The 16,792-nt window shown below is 42.3% G+C and overlaps 1 protein-coding gene across 2 annotated transcripts; it reads left to right on the top strand.

Moving 5' to 3' along the window:
- Positions 1 to 263: 263 nt before the first annotated feature.
- SLC25A39 (solute carrier family 25 member 39) lies at positions 264 to 12,812 on the top strand. 2 transcript variants are annotated; one of them, XM_075277172.1, is made up of 13 exons: positions 264 to 369; positions 1,046 to 1,116; positions 1,353 to 1,479; positions 1,564 to 1,623; positions 3,098 to 3,148; positions 3,644 to 3,753; positions 4,799 to 4,866; positions 5,939 to 6,063; positions 6,146 to 6,319; positions 7,500 to 7,609; positions 10,054 to 10,129; positions 10,281 to 10,364; positions 10,448 to 12,812. In XM_075277172.1, exons 3-13 carry the CDS (start codon positions 1,374 to 1,376, stop codon positions 10,561 to 10,563), a joined length of 1,080 nt encoding a protein of 359 aa, XP_075133273.1. In that variant the 5' UTR covers positions 264 to 369; positions 1,046 to 1,116; positions 1,353 to 1,373; the 3' UTR covers positions 10,564 to 12,812. The 2 variants fall into 2 exon arrangements, with proteins under 2 accessions (XP_075133273.1, XP_075133274.1); XM_075277173.1 differs by lacking the exon at positions 3,098 to 3,148.
- Positions 12,813 to 16,792: the final 3,980 nt, after the last annotated feature.

Raw genomic sequence — 16,792 nt, 5'->3', positions numbered from 1 at the left:
TGACCTCATTTGTTCTCCTCATCTCTCCATTTGCAGACATGCCCGGCTCTGCCCATGACTCTATGTGCAGTCACTGAGAACTAGGTGAAAGGTGACGTCGTCTCCCTGTGGCCTCCAGTCGCTTCTCCTCTCTCGGTGCATGCTGGGAAGGCCTCGGCGAGGAGTGGGCGTGGCTTATACTTGATTGACACGCTCTCCTGCCTGCTGCGTATTAGTAGCTCCATTGCTCCGCCCAGATGGGCGCGGCTTAGTCTGAGTGACATGTTGTTGTGCTCAGAAACCGGTTTGGCCCAGTAGGGAGCTGGTGGATTGCGGGATGTGGCTCCTAAGATGCTGGGATCTGGGACCCCAACGTGGAAGGGGCCGCAGGTGAGACCTTAGTGGATCATGTGTGTGTCTATGGTGTGCTGTCATCACAGACGCGTGTGTAGAAGTTTAAGGTGAGATCATGTATGATCGCCGCTGTCCACATGTGTCCTGTCAACATCCTGTCTATAGCAGGAGCGGTGTCTGTGCTGTATATGTGAGCTGTACATGTGAGCTGTATATCTGGGGGCCTGTAGCTGGGGTAAAGCTAGTCTCCCAGCATTGACTGACAGCTGTCAGGGCATGCTGGGAGTTATAGTTCCACACAAGACAGGTTGAGTCATTGAGTTTTGTATATTGTTATCATTGGTATATATTTCAGGAACATAGAATGTAGTTAAGCAAAGTACAATATTTGGTTGTATATATATATATATATATATATATATATATATATATATATATATATGTGTGTATGTATATGTTTAGTATATTCGCAGATGTATAATATATATAGCATATTCCATGTGGTTACGCACTGTGTGGCCGTGTGGTTTATGTAAAATTACAATTTTTGTAACCTATTACATATATACAGTAAATTATGTGATTATCTAACCAGTCCCATGTAACATGCTCAGAAAAGCGGATTAATGGCGGCACGCCTACGCATGTATGTCTTTATGTAAGGTGTTTATACAACGATTAACATGCATCAATGAACATGTGTTCCCTACAGTCACTGTGAAGATGCTGCTTATCGTTTATCCTCCAGCAGGGGGAGACTGTGAGCCTCCCATCAGGCACCAGGTAAGTGGAGCCAGTATTACTGGGGTGTAAGTACTAGAGAATAGATTGCCAGTTCAGCTCCGTTATCAGTGCAGTGTAATGGTGGTCACGCCTGCCCCAGGGTGTGAACAGATAAGGGAGAGGCGGGGAAGCGGCATTGAAGGTTCTGGGTACAGGAGAATGTAATTTATTTCTTCTGCTTTCTCTCCTTTTTTTTTTCTTTACATATTCATTTACTTTTTAAAAATTTCTTCTAGGTTCCCCCTGAAGTCTAAATCATGGCAGGGATGGCAGTGGAGGACGCCAACATCCTCCGATGTGGGATCACCCCACTGCAGCAAATCATGGCCTCAGGAACTGGCGCTCTTCTCACCTCACTTTTTGGTATAGTCCACCTGTGATGTAATAGTGGTCATGGATGGTGGTGACTTGTGATTGCCCCAACTCATATACTTTGTCATCTTGTAGTGACACCCCTTGATGTTGTGAAGATCCGGCTGCAGACACAGAAGAAACCATTCTCTAAAGGTAGTGTCCCCTCCATGTTCTGATTTGACTTTGCTCTTACTAACCTGCCATGAATAGTTGTATACTAATGCTACATGTGCTTCTAATGCTTTCTAATGGAATAATCCTCTTTATACATTTTCTGCAGTCACTCAAGGCAGGGACTGGGCATAATACAAAGCAATAGATACAATAGGAAGTGACCACAAGATAGTATGTGTCCTTATAGAGGTGCTTCAGTCACAAAAAGTTACCCCCTATCCACATAGGTGGGGATCAGTGTACTTTTGGCTACCACTGAACAGGGAAGTGCATTTTCAACCACCAACTTTGTTCAAATTGGGGTACAAAACACCCCAGTTTTTATGATTGAATAATTAAAGGGGCTGTCTGATGTCATAACTGTCACTTGTTGAAGGTCTCTCAGACTGAGACATCAGGGATTCTGTGCCGACCTCACTAGGGCTACAAGGGATACCATAGTCTCAATACAAGCATTGCAGGAATCTTCCAGTTTTCCATAAATAGGAAAAAAGAATCTTCCCAGTAATAACAGTTAGCTCCAATCTACAGCTGATAAATGTTTGAAGTGGAGAGGTGGTCCAAAAACTGGAACCCCCCACTGATTGTGAAAAAGGGAGGCAGCTCAACCCCATTTTTACTTTGGAATAGGACTGATCTGCAAACATGGCACGTGATGTATTAGACCCCACTGATAAGATATTGATGACCTAAAGATAGATCATTAATGCATAACTCCCAGAAAATGCCTTTAAGATCCTTTGCAAGCGGACTTTGCACAGATGTCAGTTCAGCATGGTCAGACAAGTTTCTATCTTCTGATAGGTCATCAATAGTAGATCAGCAAGGATCCAACACCCTGGATCCCTGCAGATCGGCAGCACGGCTCCTAGTAATGTTTACATACTGGGGGCCACGCTTCTTACTTGCCATACAATGTGTAGCGGTGGCTTTAGGTATTGCAGCACTACCCCATACAAGTCTATGGGACAGCGCTTCCATTATATCTTCCACAGTATTTAAAGAAAAAAAACCTTTATACATTCCCTATACCTGTACTTCTGCAAGTATAAAGGTTTGTTTTTTACTGCAGGGAAGGGTAAGATTATAATGGCGCTGTATACCCGTGGGATATATACCTGACAGGTTCCCTTTAAAGGAGCACTACAAGTTAGTTGGATCCAAGTTTTGCTCACATGTCTTGCATTACCTTTTCACTACTTGCTTTACCTTCACTACTAATATGCGGCTGCCCTGCCAATAACATAGCTACATAACATACGTATATGTTATATTAACACGTTGAGCTGTTCTGCATTGTCATGAGACTTCCTGAGCTTCCTCCTGCCCTTGTCACAGCTATTACTGCACTCCTTGTGAGCACTATGTATGTCTGTATGTATTTGTAGCCACGGAATACAAATCACATATACAGTTGTGTTCTGATTCCTCATATGTTCCTCTTGTGTTGCAGTAATGTCTGTAAAGTCTCTTCCCCGGGCACCCCCCTTGCGCCACCCCACATGTGAGTACACAAAGCTTGACCCTGTAGCTCTGGGTAAATTTTCGTGGGTTTTTTTTCAGTTGCTCTTTGGACGTTTACTTTGAGAATTTGTGTTCTGCATGTTGTTGGCCTCAGTGTATTCCCTAAGTCATAGTTATGGGATGGTAGATGTTTGATGTGCTCCTATTTTGCTTTTGGATGAGTTTACATTAGCCCCCCTGTATGCCTGAGATACATGTAAATCTGCTATTTCATATGTACTGTCCCTGTCATCTCAGTATTTGGGGACTGAAATGTAACAGTCATATTTACTTATGGTGTACAACCCCTAACTAGTCATGATGGGGTTACCCTTCTCATGTGCCTGCTTATGGCTCTGCTCATCTTTGCCATGTGCACTAAAACTGCTTAAAAGCTTTAGCCCATTTACTAACACATTGTGTTCCGTCAGTATAGCATGCATTGTTCTGTTATTCTCCACGTGTCTTACCCAGATCCTTTTTGTAATCCACTCAGGGCGCTGTTTCCTGTACTGTAATGGTCTAATGGATCATCTATTTGTGTGCCAGCATGCTACAGCTTGTAGTACCTGGTATCGAGCACCAACCCACTTCCATGGCACACTGGTAGGTGTCAAAATAGGGTATGGCTATTGTATTGAAACTAAACTATACTGTGAACGATACTGTAAATTGTTCATGATGACCCTATCTATAGCTGGCTATACGGCTCCATCAGATCTCATATCTTATGCCTGGTTCACCTCTACGTTTGCGGTCTGCTCACCTCTTGTCAATGTGTTCGGTATTCCGTTCGGGGGGTCTCCATGCAGACCCCCAACTGGATTACCAAACGCAGATGTGAACCAGGTATTAACCATTATACAGTTATGTCCTAAACTGCTAGTTGTATTCATTTGAAGAGCTCAACGGAAAAATGGCCTAAGTCCACATTTTGTCATATTTCAAATTATTACCTAGAAAGCTTCTTTGTACCTCGTTCTATGCATTGGGTTTACAAGGTACCTAGGATTAATGACCTAAGTCCATATATTTCAATGCAGAAGAATTTACATTCAATGGAATAATGGCCTAAGTCCAATACAAACTTACTTACTTCACTCTCGTTGGTCATTTTTTCATTGAAATCGTGACTTCCGGTCTGTTGTTTATATTAGTGTAAAAACTTTGTCTTATTGTTTAAAAGGCTCTAAATCGACTTTTGCACATATTTAGCGCCGAAAAGGGAGGCAGGTAATTATTATTCTTCATTGTTTAATAATAGTAGTAATTAATTAATAATATTAAATAAATAATATTTATACATGAAGCTGCAATTTTTTTAATAAATAATACAATTTATGATTAGGATTAACGGTGTTCATTAGCTGATTACATTGGATAGATATATTCCACAATAATGCCCGTTTGCTTTAGGCTAAAACTTTAAACTTCATTTTTCTCACAATATTGATTTTTGGACTTAGGCCATTTTTCCGTTGAGCTCTTCATTTCTATTGAATCCCAAACAGCAGGAGAGGCAAGAAAAATCCATTGTCACTGAAGTCGCCTCTTATCTGTACTTTCCATCAACTAGTCTCAGTTCTGGTCTATATCATTGATATATAATTAATATATAGTTAATATTTATATAATTTTTTTTTCTTTTCAGGACGCTTTTGTGAAGATAACCCGTTATGAGGGTTTAACATCACTATGGAGTGGCCTCCCACCTACATTGTAAGTACAAGGTTTACTTTGGGTCAGACCTATACACTGTTTTATGTGTAGTGTACAGTCTGACAGGTAGTTTGATCATCATCATCATCATCAAGTAGAGGATCCCTGTGTCATATTCTGCCCTATCAGGCCTGTACTAGGCATAACACAGTGGCCCAGATTTACTAATAGTTAATCAATGTACCTTCAGATAGGTAATCTGAAAATGAACCAGATTTATCACAGTAGCTGATGCAGCATGATAAATCCAGTGTACCTTCAGGGGGCGTTCAGGCAACTGATATGATCGTCTGTAGCTGTCACCTGTCATAGTATGTGAGTAATGAACATTAAGGGTATTAGAGTGACAAATCCAGAGTGAGCCCCCTCCATCTGCATCCATGCCCATTATAATCCGAATTCGAGTCCGAATTTTACAATGCAATTTGGGAGCATTTAATCCACGTGTCCTTTTTCCAAAAAAGCTTACCCACATGGATAGAAAGTCATAAAAAATTTAGCTTAAACTAGATGTTTAAAATTATTGTCAGTGTCTGGTCGTACCAACAAGAGTAAATGTGGGCCAGTTTTTCAGTTTTGCCTTGTGTATTCCTTTGTTGCACATGAATCTGTACTTAAACTAAAAGCCTAGAACTAAACCATTATGGAATAGCAGGAATGTACGATGTACAGAGGTCTGTAAGTTATCTCCTATAGGATTTTTCCATTGGCTTCACTTATAATATTGATTGACATTGTAAATCATTTGTGAAAATAAACGTTCTTGTGAGCAAAGTACTTTCTCCAAGTACAATGTATTTAATTGTATAAGTATAGATAATAAATATCAATTAAGACTCCTTATTGCCATTAGTCTCTTGAGTAATAAAAGTGTCATGATAAACAGTGCATTGTGTATAAACACTTTGTATCTCAGATCTGAGTATGTGCCATGTTATATGACTTGCATTATTTCTGCTGGCAACAGGAAAAGACACTTTGTCCCTGTGGACCATATGTACAGTGTTTTTCTGCAGTCATATCTTGCAGGTAATATATCCCCAGGTGACACTCTCTCTGTCTCCCTCTACAGGGTGATGGCTGTGCCTGCAACCATTATTTACTTCACCTGTTACGATCAGCTAAGGGATTTTCTCTGTTACAACATGGGATACAGCGGCAGTCACATCCCTCTTATTGCTGGAGCACTTGCTCGCTGTAAGTTACCTTACTTTAGATTTGTTTTGTTTGTTTTTTAATCTTGATATTTCATGTGATAACTTTGTATCATCTGTTCTAGTGGGTGCAGTGACAGTCATCAGTCCTTTGGAGCTGATCCGCACAAAACTGCAATCTCGACAGCTTTCGTACATTGAGCTAGGAGCCTGTCTGCGATCTGCTGTGTCTCAGGGTGGATGGCTGTCACTTTGGAAGGGATGGGGACCTACAGTGCTGAGAGATGTCCCATTTTCAGGTAACCTACAGAAAAACAAACAAACCCTATCACTCCATGTAACCTTTCTTTATATTTCCTCCTATTACTCCATATAACCTCTCCCTATATCTCCTCCTATTACTCCATATAACCTCTCCCTATATCCCCTCCTATTACTCCATATAACCTCTCCCTATATCTCCTCCTATTACTCCATATACCCTCTCCCTATATCCCCTCCTATTACTCCATATAACCTCTCCCTATATCTCCTGCTATTACTCCATATATCCTCTCCCTATATCTCCTCCTATTACTCCATATAACATCTCCCTATATCTCCTCCTATTACTCCATATAACCTCTGCCTATATCTTCTCCTATTACTCCATATAACCTCTCCCTATATATCCTCCTATTACACCATATAACCTCTCCCTATATCTCCTCCTATTACTCCATATAACATCTCCCTATATCTCCTCCTATTACTCCATATAACCTCTCCCTATATCTCCTCCTATTACTCCATATAACCTCTCCCTATATCTCATCCTATTACTCCATATAACCCCTCCCTATATCTCCTCCTATTACTCCATATAACCTCTCCCTATATCTCATCCTATTACTCCATATAACCTCTATATCTCCTCCTATTACTCCATATATCCTCTCCCTATATCTCCTCCTATTACTCCATATAACCTGTCCCTATATCTCCTCCTATTACACCATATAACCTCTCCCTATATATCCTCCTATTACACCATATAACCTCTCCCTATATCTCCTCATATTACTCCATATACCCTCTCCCTATATATCGTCCTATTACTCCATATAACCTCTCCCTATATCTCCTCCTATTACCCCATATATCCTCTCCCTATATCTCCTCCTATTATTCCATATAATCTCTCCCTATATCTCCTCCTATTACTCCATATAACCTCTCCCTATATCTCCTCCTATTACCCCATATATCCTCTCCCTATATCTCCCTCTATTACTCCATATAACCTCTCCCTATATCTCTTCCTATTACTCCATATACCCTCTCCCTATATCTCCTCCTATTACTCCATATAACCTCTCCCTATATCTCCTCCTATTACCCCATATATCCTCTCCCTATATATCCACCTATTATAACCTCTGCTTATATCTCCCCATATTTATCCATATGTACATATAAAGTATATTCTTTTCTCCGTAGCCCTGTATTGGTTTAATTATGAGCTTGTGAAGAAGAAGCTCAATGACACTTGGGGGACATCAGAGGGCCAGTTTCTGATCAGCTTCACATCAGGGGCCTTATCTGGAGCTGTAAGTTATTATTCTCTTTTTTTTGTTCCTGTCAGTGATGTGTATTATCATTCCCACACATATGGCCTGACTATTATGCTACTTGCCAAATTAAAGTGTACCTCTGGTTATTAAACAACTTTCAAGTCACTGTAGGGCTGTATAATTGTTTGTTTAGTCTTATCTCTATCTCTCCTTTTCCTCAAGCAATCTCTGTCTCATGAATCACCAGAGTAAGTCATGGCAGGACAACCCCTACAATTGTATTGTGCGACCCATGATAGAACTGGTAGCAGGCCAGTCCATACAGTGAAGTGTAGTCCAGTAGGGCAAGATTTCTGTGAAGAAGCATAATCCTGAGACTAAGATAGATGAATGACTTTCCAGGCTATATTTACATATCACATAGTATCCTTCAGAAGGGCTGGCCGCAGTCTCAGCTTCTCTCTTTTATAGGGATCCTTCTCTGTATCAATTGAAGTGCTATACTTAGCCAGGCTACAGCAGTTCTTCCAGGGTTCCTCTTGATCTCACTGGGCAGGGCATCTTCTTTCTGTATCCTTTACGGTCCTGGCCTCAGCTTTAGCTGCCATTCAGGTTTACATCCAGGGCTATTTCTTCATACATCTGCATGGTCCTTTGGTTGGGCGACAATTTGGGTAGATTCTAGATTTCCTCTGAGAAGAGAAGGATGCAAACCCCACAGGGATCATCTCCAGCACATTCACAATTAGACACACATGTAAAGCCAAGAAGTGTTAAAAGCTTCATCTTCTAATCTCGAAGGGGGTTCACTTAGAGCAACCAAGCTAGGGTGTAGATAAGCAAAGTAAGGGGAGTTCACACAGAGTTACGTGCCGCGAGATTTGGCACGTGTACGCCGCGTGACGCTTTGCGTGCCGTACACGCTCCCGTTCATTTCAATGGGAGCGGGGATCGTATGCGCCGCGCTAGTTTGCGGCCGTGCATTTATTCACGGCCGCAATCTAGCGCGGCACATACGATCCCCGCTCCCATTGAAATGAATGGGAGCGTGTACGGCACGCAAAGGGTCACGCGGCGTACACGTGCCAAATCTCGCGGCACGTAACTCCGTGTGAACTCCCCCTAAGATTTAATTACCTTCCCCCGTTGTGTTACATTCCAGGCTGTGCTCATCAAATACTACAGGCTCTTCATCCAGCTAATTGTGAGGGTCCAAGTTGTTAGACCCCACTGATCACATACGGATGACCTAATCTAAAGATAGGTCGTCAATAAGTAAGTCCCGGAAAATCCCTTTAAGACTGAAGCCCCAAGATGCAGAAACACAGTTTGTTTTTTTTTGTTTTGTTTTTTGCTACTGAATTTGCTGCATTTTTTTTTTTTTGTGCCAAAGCCAGGAGTGGATTGTGAAGAAAAGAAAAGTGTAAGAACTTCCTATTTATATTTCCCATTCCTATTGAAGTCATTCTTGGCTTTAGCTCAAAAAACCCACAGCCAAATCTGCAACAAAAAAAAGCTGTGTTTTTGCATTGTGGGGCCTCAGCCTAATGGTGCTTTGCAGGCTAAAAATATTACCAACCTCTCCTAAGCTTAGTTGCATTGACGTTCAGCCGCTACACAGAAAACTGAGACACCTGCTTCCTGTTCCATTTGCATCAGTTGCAGAGAACAGATGATAGGTGGCGGTCCCTGGGCATTGGACCCTCACAGTCTGATATTTATGACCGGTCTTAAAGTTAGGTAGTTAATAATTTTAGCCCAGAAAACCCCTTTAAGTGAGACTTGATCTGTCTGTGAGGCTGAATGCAGATTCTGTTAGTCAGTAGTGAAAGGGGTTGTCCGCGTCTAAAAAAAAATAAATATATTTTTAATTAGACCCGGGGAGGTGAGAAAAAAAAACCCATCATGCCTGTCCCTGGTGCTCTGTCCTTCCAGTATGTCCACTTCTGTTACTCGGCTGTCTTCTGCGGAAGTTCATGCCTGCTGTGACGTCCCACTCCCTTCCACCGATGGGCCTTAGTGGGCACGTGACTGCTACGGCCAAGCAGCGGTCTAAGGATGGGACCTGGCGACATCACAGCCGGCATGGACTTCCGCAAAAGCAGAAGACAGCTGAGCAGTAGGACCAGACAGCGGGGACTTCTGCTGGAAGAAACCAACAGAGCTGCAGGGCCAGACCGCACTGGGGACAGGTGAGTAGGGTTTTTTTTTCCAACCTCACCCAGCCTAATTAAATTTTTTAACTTTAGCCTGGACAGCCCCTTTAAGGTGACTAGTGTCCTCATTTAAGAGATATAAGATATATTCCAACATTTCTTCTATTGACTTGTATTACTCATTTATGGGAAGTTTTTCTTTTTTTGCTTGGGCTACACATTAAGCATGTGAGGTTTATATGTATGACCTATGTGTTATTCTGTGCAGTTCTTACCGTACTGCAATTTTCCTGTCCACTATTACATTGTCTTCTCTTGTCATAGGTGGCAGCCATCCTCACTCTGCCATTTGATGTAGTGAAAACTCACAGACAGATTGAACTTGGAGACTTAGAAATAGGTAAGAGATGGTAAAGTAACTAGCGAAATGTGACTGTCATTTAATAACCTAAGGGGCGGAAGTTTAACCCGAGCCTAGTCCCTTCTTATAGTAGTATTCATCCCAATTTATTCTTGTTAAACTTTAATATTACCTCTCATAACTTGCATAGGACCATCAAAGCGACAGAGATCTTCCACTTGGCGGGCCATGCGCACCATAAAGGCAGAATCTGGAACCCGTGGACTGTTTGCAGGTGACCTACATCAATCCAATGAACCACTTTTATTTCTTCTCATTTCTTTCTCATAAGATGTTCTTTAATCTTTCCTTCCATAGGGTTCATGCCAAGAGTCATCAAGGTTGCCCCGGCATGCGCTATAATGATCAGCTCTTATGAATTTGGGAAGAATTTTTTCCAAAAGAGGAACCAGGAAAAATTTCAAAGTCTGTGAAGTTCTTACAAAATCACAGCCAAACAAATTCTTGCTCTTAACTTTTAGCACCTAAGTCCGAATTTAGGAGTACCATAGAATATGCGGTGGACCATACCCAGGCTGATTTTGTGGACCACAAAGTACCTATCTACAATCCAAGATTAGTTATTGCTCCACTTAAACCAGGATAAGTGTAAGCTGAAAACCTACCATGGTAAAGTCTTAACCACTTGCTTTTTCTCACAACTAGCTAAGAACATGGATAGCATCTGTCACATGTATTTTGTATGTTCATTAGAGGGATGGGCAATGGACCTCATGCTCTCTAATGTTCTGAACACATAGATGTCATTTCATAGGCCCTAAGTACACCCAAGTTTTATGATCTTCCCATTGAAATGGCTATTAGTTTGAGCTTTTTCAGATCTATATCATTGGGGACACGTCACTATGGTCGTGTCCTGTGAAGAACCTTCAGATGTGGATTAGTACAAACCTAGTTGTAATTCGTAGAGCCAATGATATATCCACTGGCCTGCTTTAATGCATATCTGAAGCTTTTTGAGTTTTGTTCTTCCAGGCGATGGGAATATTCCTTTTTAAAAGGGACTCCAAGGCTTATTATTAGGTTCTCTTCACTTTTAAGTGTCTGTCAAGCACCAGGATAGATTTCACAGCCACCCTTGATAGCAATCCCTCTGAAAATGGGTCATGTCGTACTATACCAAAGATCATACCCTAGACCTCAAGCCTTGATATGTTCATTTTGAGCAGCACTGTATTCGTCATGTGACCATGAAGGATCAAGCATTGACCTTTGAGCCCTTAAAGGTATGTAGGTGGAACCTGGTGCCTACAAACCACCTAATTTGAGACTTGGACCCACCATTGTGTGCTAAGATCAGGTGGATGATGCTTAAAGCATGGATAAGCCTGGAGGACCAGGCAGAAGAAGACTTTGGTTTGCTGTACAAGAATGGGTGCAGCAGCTATATGTTTTGAGAGGGAGCTGAAAGCAGAGATGTTGGACTGTAAGTTTAGAAGGAGACTTGAAATCAGAGACTGAAACATTGGACCTGACATAAAATAGCTCTGTTTGAAAGTCTTCTTAAGTCTAAGCTTGTTCCTTGGTCACCTCCTCAAGAAACCCCTGCCCCGTCGTGAATGGCACTGGAGCAACACATACATGGAGATGTCCTCTGAAGTGCCTATACACCTGTAAGAAGTTTTCTTCAGTTGGTGCTGCCCCATCTTGAAGGTAGCGGAACAAGAGAGGGGCTTCTCGTTCTTTCATCATGGTTGGACTTCTTTGTTTTTCCTGTTTGTCGTTTTAGTATATTTTTGTACTGTACCTGTGCAGTCTTCATGGATAGAAATGCGTTGTTGCTTTTGTTTTTTGTTTTTTTTTCTTTAGTGTTTTTTTTACAATAGCTAAAGTTGCAGTCTATGTTGTCATCCTTGGTGACCACTATGTTAACTTGAGAGGTGTTTTTCCTTACCCCAGGAGCTTTTTAGAACATTTATCATAGTCAACAGTTGCCAATTAGAAAGGGTTATTGGGTCCAAGTCAAGTCCCAGTAGTTGTCCCCAATATCAATGCACTTGACAACTACGTAAAAGCTTTAGATTCCGTTTTGTTGTAATGGACTGTATTCTCATGGTTGCTGGTTCATCCTCTAAGGTTAGGGAGGTTGTTTGGGGAGTTAAATTTACTTCCCTTTGGCAGTTTCTTCATCGTGGACCTGGAGGGTTCAGACTGGTTCCAATCCCTGGTCACATAATCGGAACCAGCAACCGTCGCTTGGGTTGCACTGCCCTCTCTCCTGTCTGCACAGGTAGTTATCTGTACTATAGGGGGTGGCAGATGGTAGTAAAGCCAACCCCCATAGCACAAGGAATTACCTGTACATACAGGAGAGGAGGGCTGGCCTGGAGTGATTCAGGGGGCAGGGTCGGTTCTAATCATGTGACCCTGGGTCCAGCACGAAGAAACTGAGGAAGGAAAGTAAAATTATTTCACCAGACAAACCCTTTAACATCTCTGGTCTCCATTGCATCACGGTAAAAGTAGAACAAATGGAATGTGAGGTTTTAGTGTGTTTTCACACAGAGTTTTACAGGAAAATGTTACCATTTTTGAGCTATAACAAGAAGTGGATCCAACCGGAAGAAAAAGAACTTTGTATTCCCTTCCCTTTGAATCCACTTACGGAAAAGTGCCAGAAAAACTAGAGCTTTTTTTTTTTTTTTCCCAAAAAAATGTTGTCTAGGGGCCCCTTCACACGGCGTAAGCGCTCGGCTCATTCCAAGCCGTACACGCGAGCGCTTCTAAACATTTCCCATTCACTTCAACGGGAGCGTGCATAAAGCCGGCTTTACGAGCGCTCCCATTGAAGTGAATGGGAAGTGTTTAGAAGCGCTCGCGTGTACGGCTCGGAATGAGCCGAGCGCTTACGCCGTGTGAAGGGGCCCTGAAACCACCTTTATAGTGAGAGAATCCAATGTCACATTGGGAATATTGGTTACTGCTGCTTGAATATTTGCTCCATTATAGACTTCTGCATTATGACTTATAAAGATGAATTGACTGTTTGGCTGAGGGTTCATGAGGGGGGAAGGTGACATTGATGACGTTTGAGTCACAATAAAATTGTGGGATGACTGCAGAACAAGCTCAGTGATTCCCTATGGGAAATTAAGTCAGGCATGACCATAGGTAAAGGTCTGATCTGAGCAACTAAAATGTTGTTGTGCAGCCCTGACTTACGTTGGTCCTGTCAGCTCTCATAACATGTCTGTATTAATAAATGATTGCATTCTCCAATCCTGGAACATCTCGTCTTGGAACACTTCATTGTGCCACACCTCTGTCATTGCTATTGTAGACCTATGGATAAAGTGACAGCTGGGCGTTACCACGCATTTTACCAAAGTGGCGTGTCCCTATACACTAACACCATGTGATCAGTGCAGACTATAGAAGACTATTGGGGCATGCCTTGTTGACTAAGGAAATGGTCACCTCTAGCTGTTACTGTAGTTGTACATTCCAGGAGGAATAACAGAGGAATAAGACAATGTAGAGTTCTAAGAAAAGATACTTCAGCGTTATTTATTGGGAAATTCAAGTCTTTATTTCAACATGTTAGGAGAGGAAATACATGAAAATGGAGCAATGAATGACTTTCCAAGCCCGTCAGTGGTTCTAGGAACAAAATGGACTGCAACTTTACTTAAAGGGAAATCTAACCCTTTCACTGCCAACATTGCAGGCATGTACGGCAAAGAAAGGTCTGAACTGCTGAGCGGTTGTTACTTATATACACCACCATATGGTTGTTCCTGTGGTATGGCAAGGAATGGGTTACAGCATCAGTTACAGATACTCAGGGGGTCATCTCAAGCAACAAACCACATTCTATTTCAGGTAGGAGTTGCAGTGGATTCAGTCATTTTATTGGCTCGGTCATCCCCTGCCGCTAGGATTTTTGGTAAGACCTCATTCAGGTGGATGTAGTATGGTCACTAGACCTGGCCTGACCACAGACCTAAGTGACCCAAACTGACAGCATTCTTATCTAGGTTTATTAGATTCAAGGATGAGCTTTATGGCCATGGTCATCTGAATGAGGCTGTACCCTCAGTGGTGTTAGTATGTTTTAAGGCAACAAGATGGCTACCCCGCTGGCTTAAATAGGACCTCTCGCCAACTCTTCTAAGTCCAGCCCTTAGTATAATTTAAATGGGTGCTTCTCCATTGATTCCAGAACAGTTGGAATTCATTTTCTTGACCCCTCCGTTCCTGAGCAATCTCAGGAATAGTGGGAGGGAGAGGAAAAAAATTCCAACTGTGCCGGAATGAGTAGAGCGGAGCCTGTTAACAGATGCCAAGAACTGGAGATGGTGGAGGTGGCGAAAGGTCCTCTTTAGCATTAACCTCTGGTCAGTTTGTTTTTTTGTCTGTTGGTTTCTATGTAAGATTTAGCTAAGGTAGAATTTGCTCCTTTAACACATTGAGTCGTGATATATATTTACCTGGTTAGGGGAATACATTCTCTTCTTCTCCTTTATTTTCTGAAGTAGCATTGCACAGAGAGTAGGAGAGTAAATATATAGATTTTCCTATTCATTTCTGGTTGTACAATAAATTATGCATAGGGTCAAATAATGTGTGCGCTGGGGTTATATAGGAGCAAATGATATATTAGCTATAGGTAGGCATTGGTTTCATTACAGAATCTTTCCTTGGCTCACTATATAAATTGCTAGACCACTGTTTTGTTCCACAGGAGTTCAGACGCAAGATGCGATGGTGTGTAGTCATGATATACACTGTTAATAAACTGCATTTGATGCATGAATTTCACTTTGTGGCATCATCATTGTGCAAGCATGACATAAAAACACAAAAGATGTTATTTTTACCAATGTTTTCTTCACCAATCCTCTTTTGAGGCTTCCCAGTTTCCTTCTCTAAATCCTATTTCCTCTTGAAACACAATGGGGCAAATGTATTAAGATTGGCGTATCGTGCAAACAGCCCAACTGGTCCAGAGACCTGAGAGATTTATGAAGAGCTGCAGCTTCTTCATGAAATTGGTCAGAAGGCCCAGCCCCAGAATGGAAATCTATGCCAGGAACGAACTAGTCTAGATTCCCATCCTAAACAATGCCAGAAACCGATTTTAATGAATTAGCCAGGCCGAGGCATTCCTGACTCACAACGCCCATATTTGCAGAATGGGCCAAGTGAGAACCTGCTCAAGGCTAAGGCCTATGTGGCGACCCGCAGCATAAAAAGAAATGGCTTCTGACAAAGTTCAGAGTTTTCACAGACTTTCTGCTTCAATCATACCTATAGAAATCACCAGCGTTTTGTTAGCCCTCGTTCACATCTACTTTTGTATTCTGTCCGGGGAAAGTCCGCATGGAGACTCCCTGACCTGAATACAAATGCAATTGCAAGCGTTGTGCTGTAAAAGCACACGGACTATAATGGGGTCCGTGTGCTGACTGCACAAATCATGTGGACAGGAAAGTAGATGGCGAACTAGTTTCCTGTCCGCACGATGCCTGTGGAGATCTGGCGGTAAGCAAACAGACCCCATTATAGTCTATTGGGTCCGTGTGCTTTTACTGCACCAGCGCTTGCACTTGTGTTTGGTATTCCGTTCGGGGGGCTCCCCTAGGCGGAATTCAAACGCAGATGTGAACGAACCCTGAGGGATAACTGATATAGGATGAGATAATCCTTTAATAATCCCACCATGGGGAAATTCAGTGTGTTACAGCAGCATGGATAATACAGTTATATATTACAAGAAAGAACACATACAAGCTCATAGTAGATAGAGAAGATAATAAGGCTCCGTTCCCACGGAGTAATGTGCCGCTCATTCTGACACGTAAACAGGTGTCAGAGTGAGGGCTGTAAAACAGAATCCCATAGACGTCAATGGGTGCGGTTTTACACGTGCTACAGACTGAAATCAATGGGTTAAAAAGCCTCCCATTGATTTCAATGTGTAGCGCGCGTAAGACAGCACCCATTGAAGTCAATGGGATTCTGTTTTACAGCCCTCACTCTGACACGTGTCAGAGTGAGCAACGCGTTACTCCGTGGGAACAGAGCCTAAGAGTCATAGTAACTAATAAGTAAAGACTTTAGAATCATTTAGTTCTCTGTGCGGAGTGATCTTCGCTTAGCCTGATGTTGATTATATAGTCTGATCGCGGTTCGGAGAAAAGACCTTCAATAACTCTTCCTTCTCACACTTGGGATGAAGCACTCAGTCGCTGACAGTACTGCCCAGTGCCATCACGGTCTCATACATGGGGTGGGATTTGTTCTCCAGCATGGAGCTCACCACGGACAGTATCCTTCTGTCACCCACCACCTGTACTGGGTCCAGAGGGCTCCCTAGAACATAGCTGGCCCTTCTAACCAGTCTGTCGCTGCCTGTTCCCAGTGTATAAGTCGGGCTAGGATTTGCTAGAGGAAAACTCTGCGAACTTTCTGAGAAAAGCGGCACAGGAAAAAAAATAGCAATGCTGAATTTACTGAAACAGTGTGGGTCTTGACTCTGAAAAGAGTTTGTATGTACTCTGGTTTCCTCCCACACTCCAAATACAAACTGAAGGTGAATTTACATTTAGTCCTACATGAGACAGTGTTAACAATCTCTCTAAAGTGCTGCAAAACATGATGACGCTATATAAGCTAAATAAATATTGATGCTCTATCCTA

This window comes from Leptodactylus fuscus, chromosome 6, assembly GCF_031893055.1.
Source record: "Leptodactylus fuscus isolate aLepFus1 chromosome 6, aLepFus1.hap2, whole genome shotgun sequence".
Taxonomy (NCBI): domain Eukaryota; kingdom Metazoa; phylum Chordata; class Amphibia; order Anura; family Leptodactylidae; genus Leptodactylus; species Leptodactylus fuscus.
Note: the sequence above shows the minus strand (reverse complement) of the source record. Positions and strands in the feature narration are given on the sequence as shown.